We start from the raw sequence: 15,717 nt of genomic DNA, 5'->3' as shown, positions 1-15,717 counted from the left end.
GTTTCGGCAACTCAGTTTACTTAAAAATTATTCACAGTTCATTCTTCTGTTATTTAGTTTGAGATCCTTTCAATGCATGCTTCTAGGCTCACTAATGTACTTTGTAAGAAGGCAACAGAAAAAAACGTATACAACATACTGAAAATATTTTAAACACCTTTACTTATTCAGTTTTAATATCATATTTTATTCTGCATACGTTTACATAACACTATTAAATATGTTACCTCTAAATATTGTAACTTTTGGTTCACTTTCTGAAACCCGCAAAGAAGAAGAAAACGGTTTCAAACTAAAGCCATCAATTTACCCACCTGCAGCTGACGCCATTTCATGTATCCAAGAGTGATCGTGAGGCGCATGCGCAAAATAGTTTGCTGCCGAAAATACCATCTTCTATGTGATGATGGGGAGGTAAACCTAAAATGATCATTATAAATCACTAAAAACCGCTGCTTGTAGCTACAATGTAATAGGTGAAAATTCAACTTGATAGTTATTTCAAACTATCAATTACATATTCAAAATATTGTTTTTGTAAACGCTAAATTGATGGGCCAAATTGTATGGAACAATTACAAATTATCGAACCACATATGTGAGCCACACTACTCAGAAATAGCTTTAAAAAATCTGTTGTGAAGTTTTTACAATATTCAAAGATTTTTTTTTTCAAGAGTATAAACTTTATAAAGTAAATAATGTTCATATTTAAGTTGACTTTTTCGTATGAGCCCATATTGGACTGAGATAAATTGTGACAGTCCGTAAATGTGCTTACCTTTCAAGGCCAATTTGGGTCATAACCTTCAAAGTCTTGCTCATCCTCTGTCTTCTTACTCGTACTGTAGTACGTTATAGTAGCATAAAGTGTTATACAATTACTCATTTTTAATTTTGTTACTGTTTAACCTCCTGCTGTTTTCGCACGCATTTGAAACAATGTTGCAGTTTATTTTATGTGCAATACGAAAGTGCCGACAATTGAAGAATGGCATTTGGAGAACTATAATAACGAAATCAAATACAATTGTACGAACTGCAAAAACACAACTCTACACTTGGCTGGAACCCTAGACTTCTGTGCACCTGATTATTGGAATCCTAATAGCATAAAAGTACTGTATATAAACTATAAATACGGTCATGCGTCTGATTTTATTAAAACCACTTTCGGGGTCACCTGTCGCCTACAGCAGATGATACTGAACTACAGTGACCAGACGTCCCGGTTTACCCGGGACAGTCCCTATTTTTGGATCACCCGCCCGGCGTCCCCGAAAGATCAGGAAATGTCCCGGCCTGTGCCGTTTTCCGACAAAATGTGCACTTTTCCCTAGAGGCCTAGACCCCATTCAGTCTTTCTGATTCCAAATCATACTTTCTACCCATCATGCCGTCAGACGGTTAGTCGACCTTCTTCTGAGTCTGACACCAGCTGGTGGCCATTGTTTGCAGTATGGAAACGCACGGAAGGCGAGAAGGCGGAATCGGACGCATCGTCGGATGGTATTGGCTGTGCCTTGTGATACGACACGTTTTGGCTATGCTACGCTCTGAGCCAGGAATGATCTTATTCCTGCTCTGAGCCTGATACAAGAGCTGATGCCTGATTCAGTCATTTACTCGTCAATATGGCGTTCGAAGTGAGCCGTTTTAACTGAAGTTAAAGCTTAAACTTAAACGAGTTAAACTTGCCAATTTATTTTGTAGGACAAAATTGAAAGTGATGACTTTAATTTTAGCTCTTTATTCTTTAATTAAGTACTGCTGTACACACTTTACTGTATAGTCTCAAGTCTGCAGACTGTACTCTCTGTAAATTTCATCGTAGTTGTGAATCTGATAATATTAATCTATATATTAATAATGAATGAATATTTGACACAAGTCACAACAACATTTGCGGATGCTTGCTTGTTCCTTACACTTACAGCTGTATTTTACTTAGTTTAGAGTGCAGAGTGACATTGCTTCTTCCCATGCCTCTTTGGAATTTGGTTTGGTGTTTCTTCTTTCGAAGTCGGGACATGCACTAGCAGTAGCACATGTACGTGGGATGAAATATTGTGAATGAAGCACGTTTATCCTGCAAGTGTAACTGACCTAATAATGTACACTAATGAGTTTATTTGCTCTTCAGGAAAGCGTGTCTTTCAGTCACTTTTCACGAACTGTTTTGGCAAGATCTAGCCTGTAATTTCACGAATAATAGCATACAATGGTATAGAGCCCTACTTTGAAAATAGGTATATGTTTGTGGTTTAATAATATGAGTGTTTCAAATGGAAGAAACTCGTACAGAATAAGGTGCAGGAAACACGAAAATAGGCATTTTCATTATTAAAGTCTATCTGGCTTCTAGAGGGGGGCTCCGCCAAACCCCATCCACCCCCGGCTCCCCGCCTGGTGTCCCAGGTTGCCCACAGAAAAATCTGGTTACTGTATACCTGTCACCTACAGCACATGATACTGAACCAATCTCTAATCCTCAATTGAACGAACTGGAAATAATGTATTGTAAGAAGATTCATGTTGATACATATATATTTGAGGCCAATAAAAAGTGCATATGTGTTACTAGACTTTCACTGAAAATGTATTAATACATCTGTTGAAGTACTCCAGAAAACAACATAAAATTTTCAGACCTGCTTGATCTAATGAAAGGTTGCACAAAGCAGGAACCTATCCCAGCTTCATCGGGAGCAACATAATGTATAGCTCTGTATTTGAGCCACAGAGAAAAAATAAAGGACATGGTGAAAACGTGTATTTTGTGATTAAGGTGGAAATTTCGGCTTTAATCTCGAAATGTCCACTTTAACCTCGTAGTTTACTTTATCATTAAAGCAGACCATCGTAAACGTCATCCCAATCGCTACGAGCTTCTTGGACCTGACAGTAGCGGCAAGCAGCAATAAATCACCACACGGAACAAATTAAATGTATGATATTCCAACTCTCCGCCCATTTAGAATCTTTAGATTTATACTTGATATCACTTTCATGATGAAATGCATTAAAGTGTGTAAGCCTATGTTATATTTTACATATAATTTCGTTTAAATAATGAATACTGTTAATAATTACACACATGGGGGTGGCACGGTGGCGGAGCGGTAGCATTGCTGTCTCGCAGGGAGTTTATGTTGCTGGTATTTCCTGCTTGTATTCCACACTGTGCTCCGGTTTCCTTCCAAAGATATGCAGATTTGGGGATTTTAAAATGACGCTAGTGTGTGTGTGTGCTTGTATTCACCTTGCGATGAGCTGAGGCCTCGTCCAGGGATTATTTCTCACTAATGCCCAATGTTTGCTGGAATGGACACTGTTATATACTGATTAGTACACAAATAAATCTCCAAATACCTTCTTTATTATAGTAAAGTCTCTCTCATACGATCTCCTTCCGGGAACTCTCCCCATCCCTCTCCCAGTTCTATTTATATATATATTTGTACAGTGCCCCCTATTGCCCAAATTAAATAACATTAATACCACAACATAACATTTCCCCCTTTCTTAAATAACTAACTCCCCACTCCAAAACTTGCCGTTAACAAAACGGAAATAACACAACAAAAGAAAACGACAGACTAATCTGTCTTGCGTTACGATCCCGTCTCATAGTCTTTTAACCACACAGGACGGCGGCATAGGCGGCCCTTCAAGGTGGATTTCCCATTTCCTTCAGGGACCAACAAAGCAGGTGGTTTCACTGTTGGAATCGGAGGCGGAAAACTCTCAGGGAATGAATCCCCGTGTGACTCAAGCGGAGAAGCAGGAGGCGCACCAGATGATTGATCCGCGGCTGGCGCGTCATTTGCCGAATCTGCACTTGGTGCGCAAGGGGACAACCGCGCTGCATTCCATACTTTACCGTCTCCAAGCACGTATCTGATTTCTCCAATTTTGTCAAGTACAGGCGTGGGATTACTGTAATGTGGCAATCCTTTGGACACACGGGTAGGCATTTTTACTCGCACTGTGTCTCCCTTTGCCAGTAACGGGACACGAGCTCCTCTTCTATCATCCGTGTATTCCTTCATCTTATTCTGTTTAGCAGCAACTCGTTGTCTTATGCTTGCATCGTCTAGTTCAACAGATGTTGACAAAGGCAATACGTTCAGTTTGGTACGCATCTTGCGTCCATGAAGCAGCTCAATGGGCGAAATACCCGTTGTTGCATGTGGCGTAGCTCTAAAAATGTGAAGGAATTCAGTAATGGATGATTTCCAGGGCTTACGCTGCAAATGAAGCGTCTGTACCATTTCCTTGAGCACTCGATTAAACCTTTCAATTGCTCCATTAGCCTGTGGGTGATAATTTGCAGATCTAGTGTGCTGAATGTCCCTCTCCTGTATGAATGTGGTCAGCATAGAGGATGTGAACTGAGGACCATTATCAGATACCAAGCGATTAAAAAAGCAACTACAGCTGAAGCAGTAATTTTGGACGTAAAACCAACTTCAGGCCATTATGAATAATAGTCAATTAGTGTGAAGGCAAAGCGACAGTCTGCAGGTGCGATTTCAAACGGTCCTATCACATCAATGCCAACTTTCTGCCATGGCCCGTCTGGCCAAGGTACGGGTTGTAACGGTGCAGCACACACCTTTGCGGTCTTATCATTGGATTGGCAAGGCTGACAGGACTTGATTGCTGTCGTGACAAGATCATCCATTTTCGGCCACCACTACAGGTCACGAAGCCTCTGTTTTGTGCGGACAATTCCTTGATGACCCTCGTGTGCTAGGTCCACAATTACCTGTCGCAGTTTAAAATACAAAATCATCTTTAACTGACATTTCGTGCAGTATGCGAAAGTACGGTTCAAGCTCATTTGGTACAAGTGAAATATTTGCAGGCCATCCAGAATGAATGCGATCCCGTACGGCACTCAGTTCTGGGCATGATGCAGAAGCAGCTTCGAATTCTGCATGGCTTACTGCCTTTACCGCCGAGGACAGAAGGGAAACATACTCCGGCTCTAATTCACATGGCACATTTGGAGCAGTTATAGGGAGTCGAGATAGGCAGTCCGCAGTCGAATTTTGCGCTCCCGGGCGGTACAACACGTCATAATTAAAGCAAAGGAGACGTGCCGACCATCGGGCAATACGCAAACCAGCTCTCCCCACACCTTTCGTAGTAAGAAGGGTTGTGAGGGTCTGGTGATCTGTTTTCAAAGTGAAACGGTGTCCCCACAAATACGTACGCCACTTTTCAACTGCCCAAACGCACGCTAAGGCTTCCTTTTCCACTGTAGAATACTTCCTCTCGGCCTGAGAAAGTGTACGAAAAGCAAAAGCAATGGTGTGCTCTGTTTCATCAGCATGCCTTTGTGTAAACACTGCACCTAGCCCGTAGTCTGAAGCGTCAGTTGCTATAGTTGAAGGCAAAGTAGGATCAAAAATTGCCAGAGCAGGACTGGTCAGAATTAATTCCTTGACCCTATGGAAGCTACGCTGTGCGTCCTCTGTGAAGTCAAAGTTGGATTGCCCACGTAAGCAAGCACGCATAGGTTCTACTATCGTGGCGTAATGTAACTTTGCATACCATGATGTTAGCCCTAAAAATGAACGTACAGCTGAAGCATCTGTGGGAAGGGGTGCGTTAAGGAAAGCATCTACATGCTCAGTGTCAGGCGAAATACCCTTCGCAGAGATGACATGCCCCAAAAAATGAAGGGAGGTCTGCTTGAAATGACATTTGTCCTTGTTTAATTGTAGCCCGGCCTTCTCCAAGCATTCTAAAACAGCTGAGAGGTGACGATCATGTTCAGCAGCTGTGGATCCATATATAATAATATCATCAAGGTAATTCTGGACACCTGGAAGATGACGGAGAAGTGTTGACAGTAACTTTTGAAACGCGGCTGGAGCGGACGCCAGCCCAAAGGGAACACGGCAAAAACTGAACAAGCCATCGTATGTTATAAATGCAGTCAGGTCCCTACTCTTCTCGTGTAAGAGCACTTGATGGTACGCGTTTGCAAGATCTATAGTGGAGAAGACAGTAGCACCTCGTAATTGAGACAACAGTTCCTCAATATGTGGCAGCGGAAAAGAATCAACAATGCCTTGTTAGGCTCACGAAGGTCCACACATAAGCGTATGCCACCAGTTTTCTTTTGTGTGACTACTATTGGTGATACCCACGGAGAAGCATCCACGGACTCAATCATTCCTGCATCTAGCAAGTGGCGCAGTTCAGCAGAAACAGCAGTCCGTACAGATATTGGCAAGCGCCTTAATCTCTGCTGCATCGGCGAAACTTCTGGCCGGATTCTTACCTTATGCACAAACCCTTTTGCACATCCTAGGCCTTTGAATGGAGTGGAAGGCAACTGTAGCACTGGGGCTGGTGGGATAAGTACTGTATTACCTTCGATGTGCAATTTCAAAGATGTAACTAAGTCCATGCCTAGTAAAGGGGCACCGGTTTGCACGATGAAGAAAGTAGCCGGTACTGTGACAGCTCCATATGAAACTCGGGCTTGGAGGCATCCCATGACCGGTAGTTCAGTTTTGGAATAACAGAGCAGGCGTACGGGAGGTGCAGATAAATTACAAGTAGCAAAATGCCTGTTACTTAACCCGCTGGGTAAAATGGATATAGATGAGCCAGTGTGTCTACGAGGAGACGCACCGAATACGGTTTAGAAGCGTTTGCTTGAATTATAACACAACTTGAAATTTTTCCAGGCCGGTTTGTACCATCATTCACACACAAAATGGTAGTTTCTGGAATCTCAATACCTCGAATTCGGTCTTGTGTAGGAGAGCGACATACGCGAGAAAAATGTCCAGATTTCCCGCAGCTTCTGCACGTAGCCGACGCAGCCGGACACTGTGGAGCATTTGCGAGATGTGCTTTGGATCCACAGCGGAAACATGACCGATTCTTATTGGAGGTAATAGGAGTGCCAAAACTAGGCTGTACGCGGGCCTGACCATCGCGGCGTCGTGTAGATAGCATCGTGCTTTAAACTGCATCGACTGAAGCTGGAGAAGAGGCCGTCAGGATCCCCGCTTGGTTTTTAGCAGCTTCAATTTGCGAAGCGAGCATCACCGCTTTTTTAAGAGTGAGGTCATGTTCAAATAATAACTTCTCGCGGACACGTGGACAGGCTGCCTTTTCTACCAACTGGTCCCGTAACATTTCATCAGTTTTATCTTTAAAGTCGCAGGTAGATAGATACAAGATCTCGTAACGCAGAAATATACTGAGCCACAGTTTCGTCATGTCGTTGGGCTCTACTACGAAATTCATGGCGTTCAATAACCACATTGCACTTGGGCAGAAAATGCGCCTTCAACGCCGCTACGGCCTCTGCGTATGTGTTACCTGTATTTGGTAATGTATAGAAAAGTCTGTGTCCTTCAGTGCCCAAACAGTGCAGAAGCAACGCCCGTTTCCTGGCTTCTGTCCAGTTGTCTCCATCCACTCATCTATTTTCTAACCCGCTGAATCCCAATACAGGGTCACGGGGGTCTGCTGGAGCCAATCCCAGCCAACACAGGGCACAAGGCAGGAACCAATCCTGGGCAGGGTGCCAACCCACCGCAGGACACACACCAAACACTCACTAGGACGAATTTAGAATCGCCAATCCACCTAACCTGCATGTCTTTGGATTGTGGGAGGAAACCGGAGCGCCCGCAGGAAACCCACGCAGACACTGGGAGAACATGCAAACTCCACACAGGGAGGACCAGGGAAGCGAACCCGGGTCTCCTAACTGCGAGGCACCAGTTGTTTCCATCTGCCCAAATAACAAGTAAATAATTTTCAAATATTTATATCCACGTATCAAACGGAAGCATGGGCTGTCCTGGACTGGGAAGAAAAGCAGCTGGTAGTGGATCAGTAGAGGCGTCCTTCATTGCTTAGAACCGTTCTCGTCGCCAATTTTGTTATATACTGATTAGTACACAAAGAAATCTCCAAATACCTTCTTTATTATAGTAAAGCCTCTCTCATACAATCACCTTCCGGGAACTCTTCCCCATCCTTCTCTCAGTTCTATTTATATATATATTTGTACAGTGCCCCCTACTGCACAAATTAAATAAAATTAATACCACAACATAACAGACACGTCCCTGGATTGATGGATTTAATCAATAAACATCCTTTGTCAGAGATATTGCGGTAAGGTGTTATCGGAATTTAATAGGTGTTCTAGGCAATTCACAAAACACCCATCCATTTTCCAACCCGCTGAATCCGAACACAGGGTCACGGGGGTCTGCTGGAGCCAATCACAGCCAACACAGGGCACAAGAGAAGCCGAATGTTCTCACCGTGATAATATCCCGCACTGCCACCTGGTGGATTCCTCCATATTTACGTAAAGTACGCGCGCAAGTATAAACACTACAATGCTTTGTGTAGCAGGAGCTTCCGCTGCAGCATGCGTCGCGTCGCGTCGCGTGAAACTCCGGCCTTAAAAAGCACGTCTTTGGGCATGGGAATGCCCAAAACCACTGCGCCACCTGCCATGGAATAAACTGCGGATTCACGAAATGAGTTGATGTCCAAACAGGCCAAGCCTTTTTAAAATGATATTTCGTTTCTGAGGAGGCGTTAATGTAAAAATGAAAAATGCTGTCATTTAAAAAAAAATCATACTGAAAAAATTGGTAACAAAAGAGCTTAACTGAAAACTAAATGTGCAAGCGTGGCTGTCGCTGACATTTCTTTCCGTCATGTAAGCATAGTTTACATAATCCGTGCCCCTCTATGATTGGCCAGTTCCTCAAGTTTCGTCCCCCTTAATGGCACGCCCTTCGGTGTAGCGGCAGACGAGAGACCAAAAGTTGTCAGTGGATTTCATTCACCGCCATTATCATAATTTGCCGTCATGCCGATGTTCGTTGTAAATACAAATGTCAGCAAAGATGCTGTGCCTGAAGCTTTCATCTCCGAAGTCACAAAGGAGCTTGCAAAAGCAATGGGGAAGCCGGCCCAGGTTTGTAATGCGTCTTCACCAGCAATGAGCAAACGTAATAAGAAATTATGCTGCGGCTTTAGAAGAGCTACACACAGATCATACAAATCAGGATAAATCAAGAGAGTTTTGTATATGGAGGATGGTGAAGGGGTGCTAAGAAAACATGTAGAAAAGCCGAGTATTCCAGCTCAGTTAACTCGTACCAGGGAAGCGTTTTTCATGAATATTGTATTTTTGCGACGTTTTCTAGAACATTTGCCCTTATGCCGTAGTTGCAATTATTTACGACCGCATAACCGTTTAATTTGCCGTAATAACTTGTCAGCTAGGCCTTCTCCGTTTCTCCTCATTTGAAAATTAGTTGTGACCACGCGAGGCAACCAGGAAGTAATTAATTGCAGCGGCTGCATTAGGCTCCGAGGAAGATACTTAAAATATAAATCAACAAAACAGACTTGAAATTCAGTAGTACAAGAAACTATAGCTAAAAGCCGCAATATTCTCACCACTAGCGCAAGAGGGGCTGGCTTTCTGTAAAAATGACCTTTCGCTCAATTCTGTACTGTTCGATTTTTTTGGCGCATCAAAGCTTTTCGCTTGTACATTACCATAATGAAGAGTATGATTGGACGTATGGTAATTTTATATAACTTTTCAAAAATGTTGATTTTTTTTTAGTTTTTAGTACTGTGTATACATCGAATTTCATCTCATTCAGAAAAGGACTTTGCATGAGGTGTTTGTCTGGTCCATCTTTTTTAGTACCCTAAATTTCCTGCTCTTTGTATACCCAGTTAGAAACTCAATACATTTCTATCCAAAATGCGACAGTCTTCTACTGTGTGTAGCTTCCTTTTTGCAACATATCCAGGAGAATCAAACATTCGTGTTTAGTATATAACTCGTTTGATTTAAATTGCTCCTTATCAGTATATTTCAGTATCCTATTCAGCCACACAAATCAGAACTTGGCTGAAGTTGATTACTTACTCTCTTCCAGACTGCTACTTATTCTCATACCTTGTGCAAACCATCTGCGTATTTAGTGTTAACAGAAAGACAGATGTCTCTGATAAATAATAGTTGAGTTTTGCCAGGCCAAATGGTGAGTACCTGAGTCAGTTGAACTGACAAAGTTGCCACATTCACATAGCTAATGAATGGTATTTACTGTTCAAGGGGCACTGTAAAGGGTTAAAATGGTGTTGGGCCATCCCAATTTTCACAATTTTAATTGGAGATATATGCTGTGGCTAAGATGCAGTTAACTTTTGTCCCAACTCGGGTACCTGGGTTAAATGGACTGGCAAAGCTGGCACACTGTCAAATGTAACGAATGAGACTGTGATGTTTAAAGGGTACTGCAAAGGGTTAAATGATGTTGGGCCACCCTCATTTTAATAGTTTTCAGAAAGGACAGATGCCATTTTTTAAAATGCAGTTGAGTTTTGCATGGCCTAGCGTGGGGACATGGGTGAAATTGACTGGCAAAGTATATTGTTATAACTAATGAATGGGAATTACTGTGACATTACCATGTCCCCCATGCTGGGTGGGGCAAAACTGCTGGGTGCTGGTAATATTCCTTGCTCCCTTTACCACCATATAAATGGATTTATGATCTTGAGCCAAGCAAGTGTCATACCAGGATATTATGTAGCCAGTGAGTATTGACTTTGGTGTGCACCCAAACAAGTTACTGAGAACAGATGAAGAAATGCACGCATCCCCCAGAAGTCCAGGGAAGTAAAGATGATAGAGAACTTTCTTGACAATACTTGAAATATGGAATGCCCACTTCATTTATTCAGTGATAGAAATTTAAGGCTGCTCATCCTCTCAACAACATCTGCAAGAGTATACATGGGAGTGTGGTCTGCCTTCTGCTTCCTGAAGTCAATGACTAGGTACTTTGTTTTGCTGATAGTAAAGGTGAGATTGTTGCCTTGGCACCACAGTCCGCTGGTAAATCTCATCTCTGTAAACTGTCTCATCTTTGTTCTCATCAGACCTGTGATGGTGGTTAGCAAATCTAGTGATGGAATGGGGGAGTGTTTAGCCACACAGTCATGGGTGAACATGGAGTACAGAATGAGGCTCAGCATCTGTCTTGTGGATTACATGTGTTGAGGGTTATTGAGCAGAATTTGAGGTCTAAACTCAAAAATACAGTTGCACAGAGGGATGCAAAGTCATAAATTGAGGACTTTGGTGGTCCGCTTTGATCGTACAGTAGCCTATGCAAATTATATCATTGTTATAGTGTGACCATTGTTTGGAAGTCTTTTTGTAGTGTTCATGGGAACATTTACAGTACTGGCATTACCCCATTGAAGTAAGGTCACAGTTTTTGTTCATGATTTGAAATATAATAAAAAATAGTATGGCATTAATGACAGCAGCTGGCCTCAAAAACTTTGCATCACTGTCCCCAGTGTGAAAGGTTCAGAGTTAAGGAAGGATATAATCTGTATAATCTCAAATATCTGTAAAAATTGATAAGATAATTTTGGCCAGTTTGCTGTTTTTGTCTAATTTGTTAATTAATGGGCACAGGCAACACACTTAGAAAGGAGTATTTATTCTTCTGTGTTTTGCAAGTAAGCTTTAGACATTAGTGTCACATTGGTAAATTAAAGGAAGCATAAGCATACTTAACACTGTTTTTTGTTTTGTAAATTTCTCATGTAGTACATTGCCATTCAAGTTGCATCGGACCAGCTAATGATGTTTGGAGGGAAGCCAGATCCATGTGCTCTTTGCTCACTGCACAGTATTGGAAAGATTAGTGGACAACAGAAGCAATATTCCAAACTTCTTTGTGGGATGCTTCAGAAACACCTTAACATTTCTACAGACAGGTAAGCCTTAGGCAATTTGAAGCGAGGTATTTTTTTTACAGAGTCATACAAATATTTAAGAAGTTTTGCTAAATGGTCACTGTTGCTATGTAAAAATTCTCTTTTGCTATGTAAAAGGTTTTTTTTTTTTATGAAAAGGCTGTGTCAATAGGAAATCTTAACATTTTTGAGTTTAAACATAAAAGAGGTAGAATGAAATTCATAGGGCATTCTATACCTCCAAATGTAGATAGAGCCAGTATTCAACTTTACAATACTAATAAAACTGGTGCATTAGACAATGAAGATTTGAGAGTGAGTAAGAGTCTAATTACCCACATATGAATTGTTACAAGTAAATAAAAATGGAAACACAGGAAAATTAATAACTAACACACTATCAATAAGCTGATTTTTTTTTTCTCTGGCTTATATGGTGTCATCCAGAGATTCAAAATAAGTTTAGTAAATGTATAATCACTGTTCTGTCGATCATTCCAGCTCTTGCGCAAAAACTGATTGAACCTTGGCAAAGCACAAACAGTGGAGAAGTACAGAGTGGCATATGTAAAAGTAACCAATACTTGTGTAGTCCATTCTGTAATTAAGTTACAGCAATCATTTTGTTAGGGGTAAAACAATGATTAATGGCACAGTAGTTAATGCTTCTGGATAATGAGTCCTTCGTTCAAAAGCACCATCCTGTTTATGTATGTACATTCTGCATGAGTTTACCCTCTTTTATCCCAAAGATAAGCAGGTTAAATTTCAAATATGGCTTTTTCTTTGAAACTCTAAGGCCAGCATCCCAGACTTCTCTTTTCTGGATTACAGAAAACACAAATTTTTGAGTGTATTTGAAGAAGTCAACTGATTCTCAAACTATAGATGCTGATGTCCTTATCATCTTATGCAGTTGTGTATTTGGGCCTACCCCCGCTTTTTCTATACTAGTCAGATCCACTTTGCCTTCTTCTCCCAAGACCGTGATAGACCTCTTTGTATGAAATCTTCAGTATCTTGGCAATCTGTCAAATGGAATAACTTGCACTTTAGGAATGCCAGTACCATTCACAAAAGTGAACAGAGTAACAGGTTTCAGAGGTGCTAATATAATTATAATAGTTTTTCAGATTAGCATTTAAAATATCTAAGGATAAGCTAGGGCGGCACGGTAGCGCTGCTGCATCGCAGTTAGGAGACCCGGGTTCTCTTCCCAGGTCCTCCCTGCGTGGAGTTTGCATGTTCTCCCCGTGTCTGCGTGGGTTTCCTCCGGGCGCTCCGGTTTCCTCCCACAGTCCAAAGACATGTCAGTTAGGTGGATTGGCAATTCTAAATTGGCCCTAGTGTGTGCTTGGTGTGTTTGTGTGTGTGTACTGCGGTGGGTTGGCACCCTGCCCAGGATTGGTTCCTGCCTTGTGCCCTGTGTTGGCTGGGATTGGCTCCAGCAGACCCCCGTGACCCTGTGTTCGGATTCAGCGGGTTGGAAAATGGATGGATGAAGGATAAGCTAAGGTGGTTGGTTTTTATCCAGGACACTGCCATAGGTGCATAATAAATTAAAAATCGGTCATTTCCAGCAGTAAAGGCCATTATTTTAAACACTGGTAATGTCTTGGCTATATTTTAAAATCAGTCTGATGGTATCTTGATGATAAAAGGTATCAATTTCTATCAAATAAATGAACAAGTCTGGGTGACCCCAAAGTTTTGAATGGTAGTACTAAGAAAGATTCAGGTGCACATCTGTCTTAGTAGATTTAGTATACTTGTAGTTCATATACTGTATGTATAAATATTTTTATAACACCAAGGCAGGTTTACAGGCCTAAATACGTGTTTCCACAGTGAAGATTCCTAGTGGCTGTGTCTAAGAATCTTTCCTGCCTTGTACCCAGTGTTTCCTGGATAGGCTGTGGCCCCGTAAGTCTGAATTTCAGCATGTGGGTCTGATAATGTCGCATAACTATACCAGGAAAGAGATGCAGTTGACCAAAGTAGCCAAGATTTAATTACCACTGACACAGCATATTACAAGTGCAAATGGAGTTGTTCATAAATGACTGTATTTTATGCCCTGAAACTAGTTTGCTTAAAGTTAAGCCTTTACTTAAATATATTTTGGAATTGTGCAATAAAACAATATAATGAAATAGCGTTTTAGGTATGTTGAATTTCCTAAAGTGGTGGAGGAAAAAGCTATATGATCCTTGCGTAAAATAAATATCTGTCCAACCTGAGATATATGTACTCCCAGTTCTGTCTGTATTTCTTTATTATTAAAGAAAAAAGATAAAATTTTTGTTGTGCTAGGCAGAATACACTAATTTGTTGCTGTACCTGAGGCCTTTCTGTACAAATGAAAAAAGCATTTTTATTACTATTATTCATTATCTTCTTTATTTACAGGATCTACATTAATTTCGTTGACATGCCTGCAGAAAATGTGGGATGGAACAACTCCACCTTTGGTTGAAGTTTTACTTGTTAAGCCTGTCACAGAAATCAAAAGGGTAACTTCTGCTGTGTGTGTAAAATGCACAAATTATTCAATCACTACTAAGTTCAATAAAATTACATTGCTGTAACTATCTTTTCTCTGCATTCAACTGTTTTGAGCAAATATCAAAGTTCAGCTGCATAAAAGAATCAAAAGGCATTTCTTGCATATGGGATTTTTTTTTATTGAATTGAAATACCTTTATTGGCATTGTATAGTGCAGTGAGGTTCAATATGCAACTCCTCCATAAACTAATTTTCCTATAAAATAATACAATAAACAATGAAAAATACACACTATTAAAGCATAAGTACAATATACATGTACATTAAGTGCAGATAGTTCATAAAGTGGCTCAGGTTGTGCAATATTACAGTTGTAGTGCAAGTTTACAGTGAGGTAATTGTAGTTCTAAGTACAATCAGTTCTACCAGGAGCACTTGAAGGACTGATTTGAGTGCATTTAAAGCTCTTGGGATGAAACTGTTTATGAGCCTCAAGGTCCTACAGGAAAGGCTCTGAAGCATTTGCCAAATGGGAGAAGACTGTGGCTTGGATGAGTGGAATCCTTGCAGATGCTGGTGGCTTTTCTGATTTACAAACTAACAAAACCCAATTCAACATTAGAAGGTGCTATTCCCGGCAACATTGAATAAAAGGAAAGAACCAGTCCATCACAGGGCAGCTTCTGTGCATACCTACTTGGCAGTCATTCAGAAAAATAATAGATTAGAAGTCATCATTTTGGTATGTTGTTGATAGACAGAGCTAAGAGTCTGAGTGGTAACTGATTTTTTTTTCATGACATTATTATTAGTAGTTCCATTCCGCTCCTACCTACTTTCTCTTTCTCCCGCAAAAGGTTCCATTCCACTCCTTATCACTTTCCCCTTTAAAATACTCTTGAAATGGACACAAATTGATTCTTGTAACAGCAGAATCTTAAAGGAGAAAAAAAAAATGTCACAAGTGTGAGTAAATGCGTTCTTGACGTTTTACAATAAGAATTGATCTCTTCCTACCAAAAAAAGAATATTAGATGAATAAATATACCGTGACTAGATGTCATCTTTTTGTGACCTACAATAGCAGTCTGGTTGGTATTTATAAAATCCCAAAAGTTGTCTGGGATTTTGTCTTGATCGTTGGTTAGTTTGTGTTACAAAACATACCTATGTGTGTTGTCCCATTCATGTGTGTCAGGTATATGTGAAACCGCAACTCGTGTATCTCACATGCAGCACAGAGTTTTCTAAAAGAAAATCACACATGGTAGTTTTACTCCAGTGACAGCTAGGAGGACTAGCAAGAGTAACCAACTACTTGATAAGGCTTGTTTTAAAACGGTTAATCGCAACTTAATATTTTTAAAGCCAAAGAGGACTTCTTGTAAGTTACAATGCTTGTAGCTGTC

The 15,717-nt window shown here is 40.9% G+C and overlaps 2 protein-coding genes across 3 annotated transcripts in view; one reads left to right on the top strand and one right to left on the bottom strand.

Moving 5' to 3' along the window:
* Positions 1-840, bottom strand: part of ewsr1a (EWS RNA-binding protein 1a) — a 155,703-nt gene extending 154,863 nt beyond the window's left edge. Inside the window, exon 1 of one of the 2 annotated variants that reach the window (XM_039769926.1) lies at positions 782-840. In XM_039769926.1, coding sequence (XP_039625860.1) covers positions 782-825 — 44 coding nt within the window. In that variant the 5' untranslated portion in view covers positions 826-840. Of the gene's footprint in view, positions 1-314; positions 390-781 lie in introns of those variants that run through there. The other variant, XM_039769925.1, reaches the window with a different exon arrangement.
* Positions 841-8,786: 7,946 nt separating this feature from the next.
* mif (macrophage migration inhibitory factor) lies at positions 8,787-14,393 on the top strand. The gene is made up of 3 exons (XM_039769924.1): positions 8,787-8,980; positions 11,654-11,823; positions 14,212-14,393. The coding sequence occupies exons 1-3, from the start codon at positions 8,873-8,875 to the stop codon at positions 14,276-14,278; spliced, it is 345 nt and encodes a 114-aa protein (XP_039625858.1). The 5' UTR covers positions 8,787-8,872; the 3' UTR covers positions 14,279-14,393.
* Positions 14,394-15,717: the final 1,324 nt, after the last annotated feature.

This window comes from Polypterus senegalus, chromosome 11, assembly GCF_016835505.1.
Source record: "Polypterus senegalus isolate Bchr_013 chromosome 11, ASM1683550v1, whole genome shotgun sequence".
Classification (NCBI taxonomy): domain Eukaryota; kingdom Metazoa; phylum Chordata; class Cladistia; order Polypteriformes; family Polypteridae; genus Polypterus; species Polypterus senegalus.
This window is presented reverse-complemented; position numbering and strand designations above follow the sequence as displayed.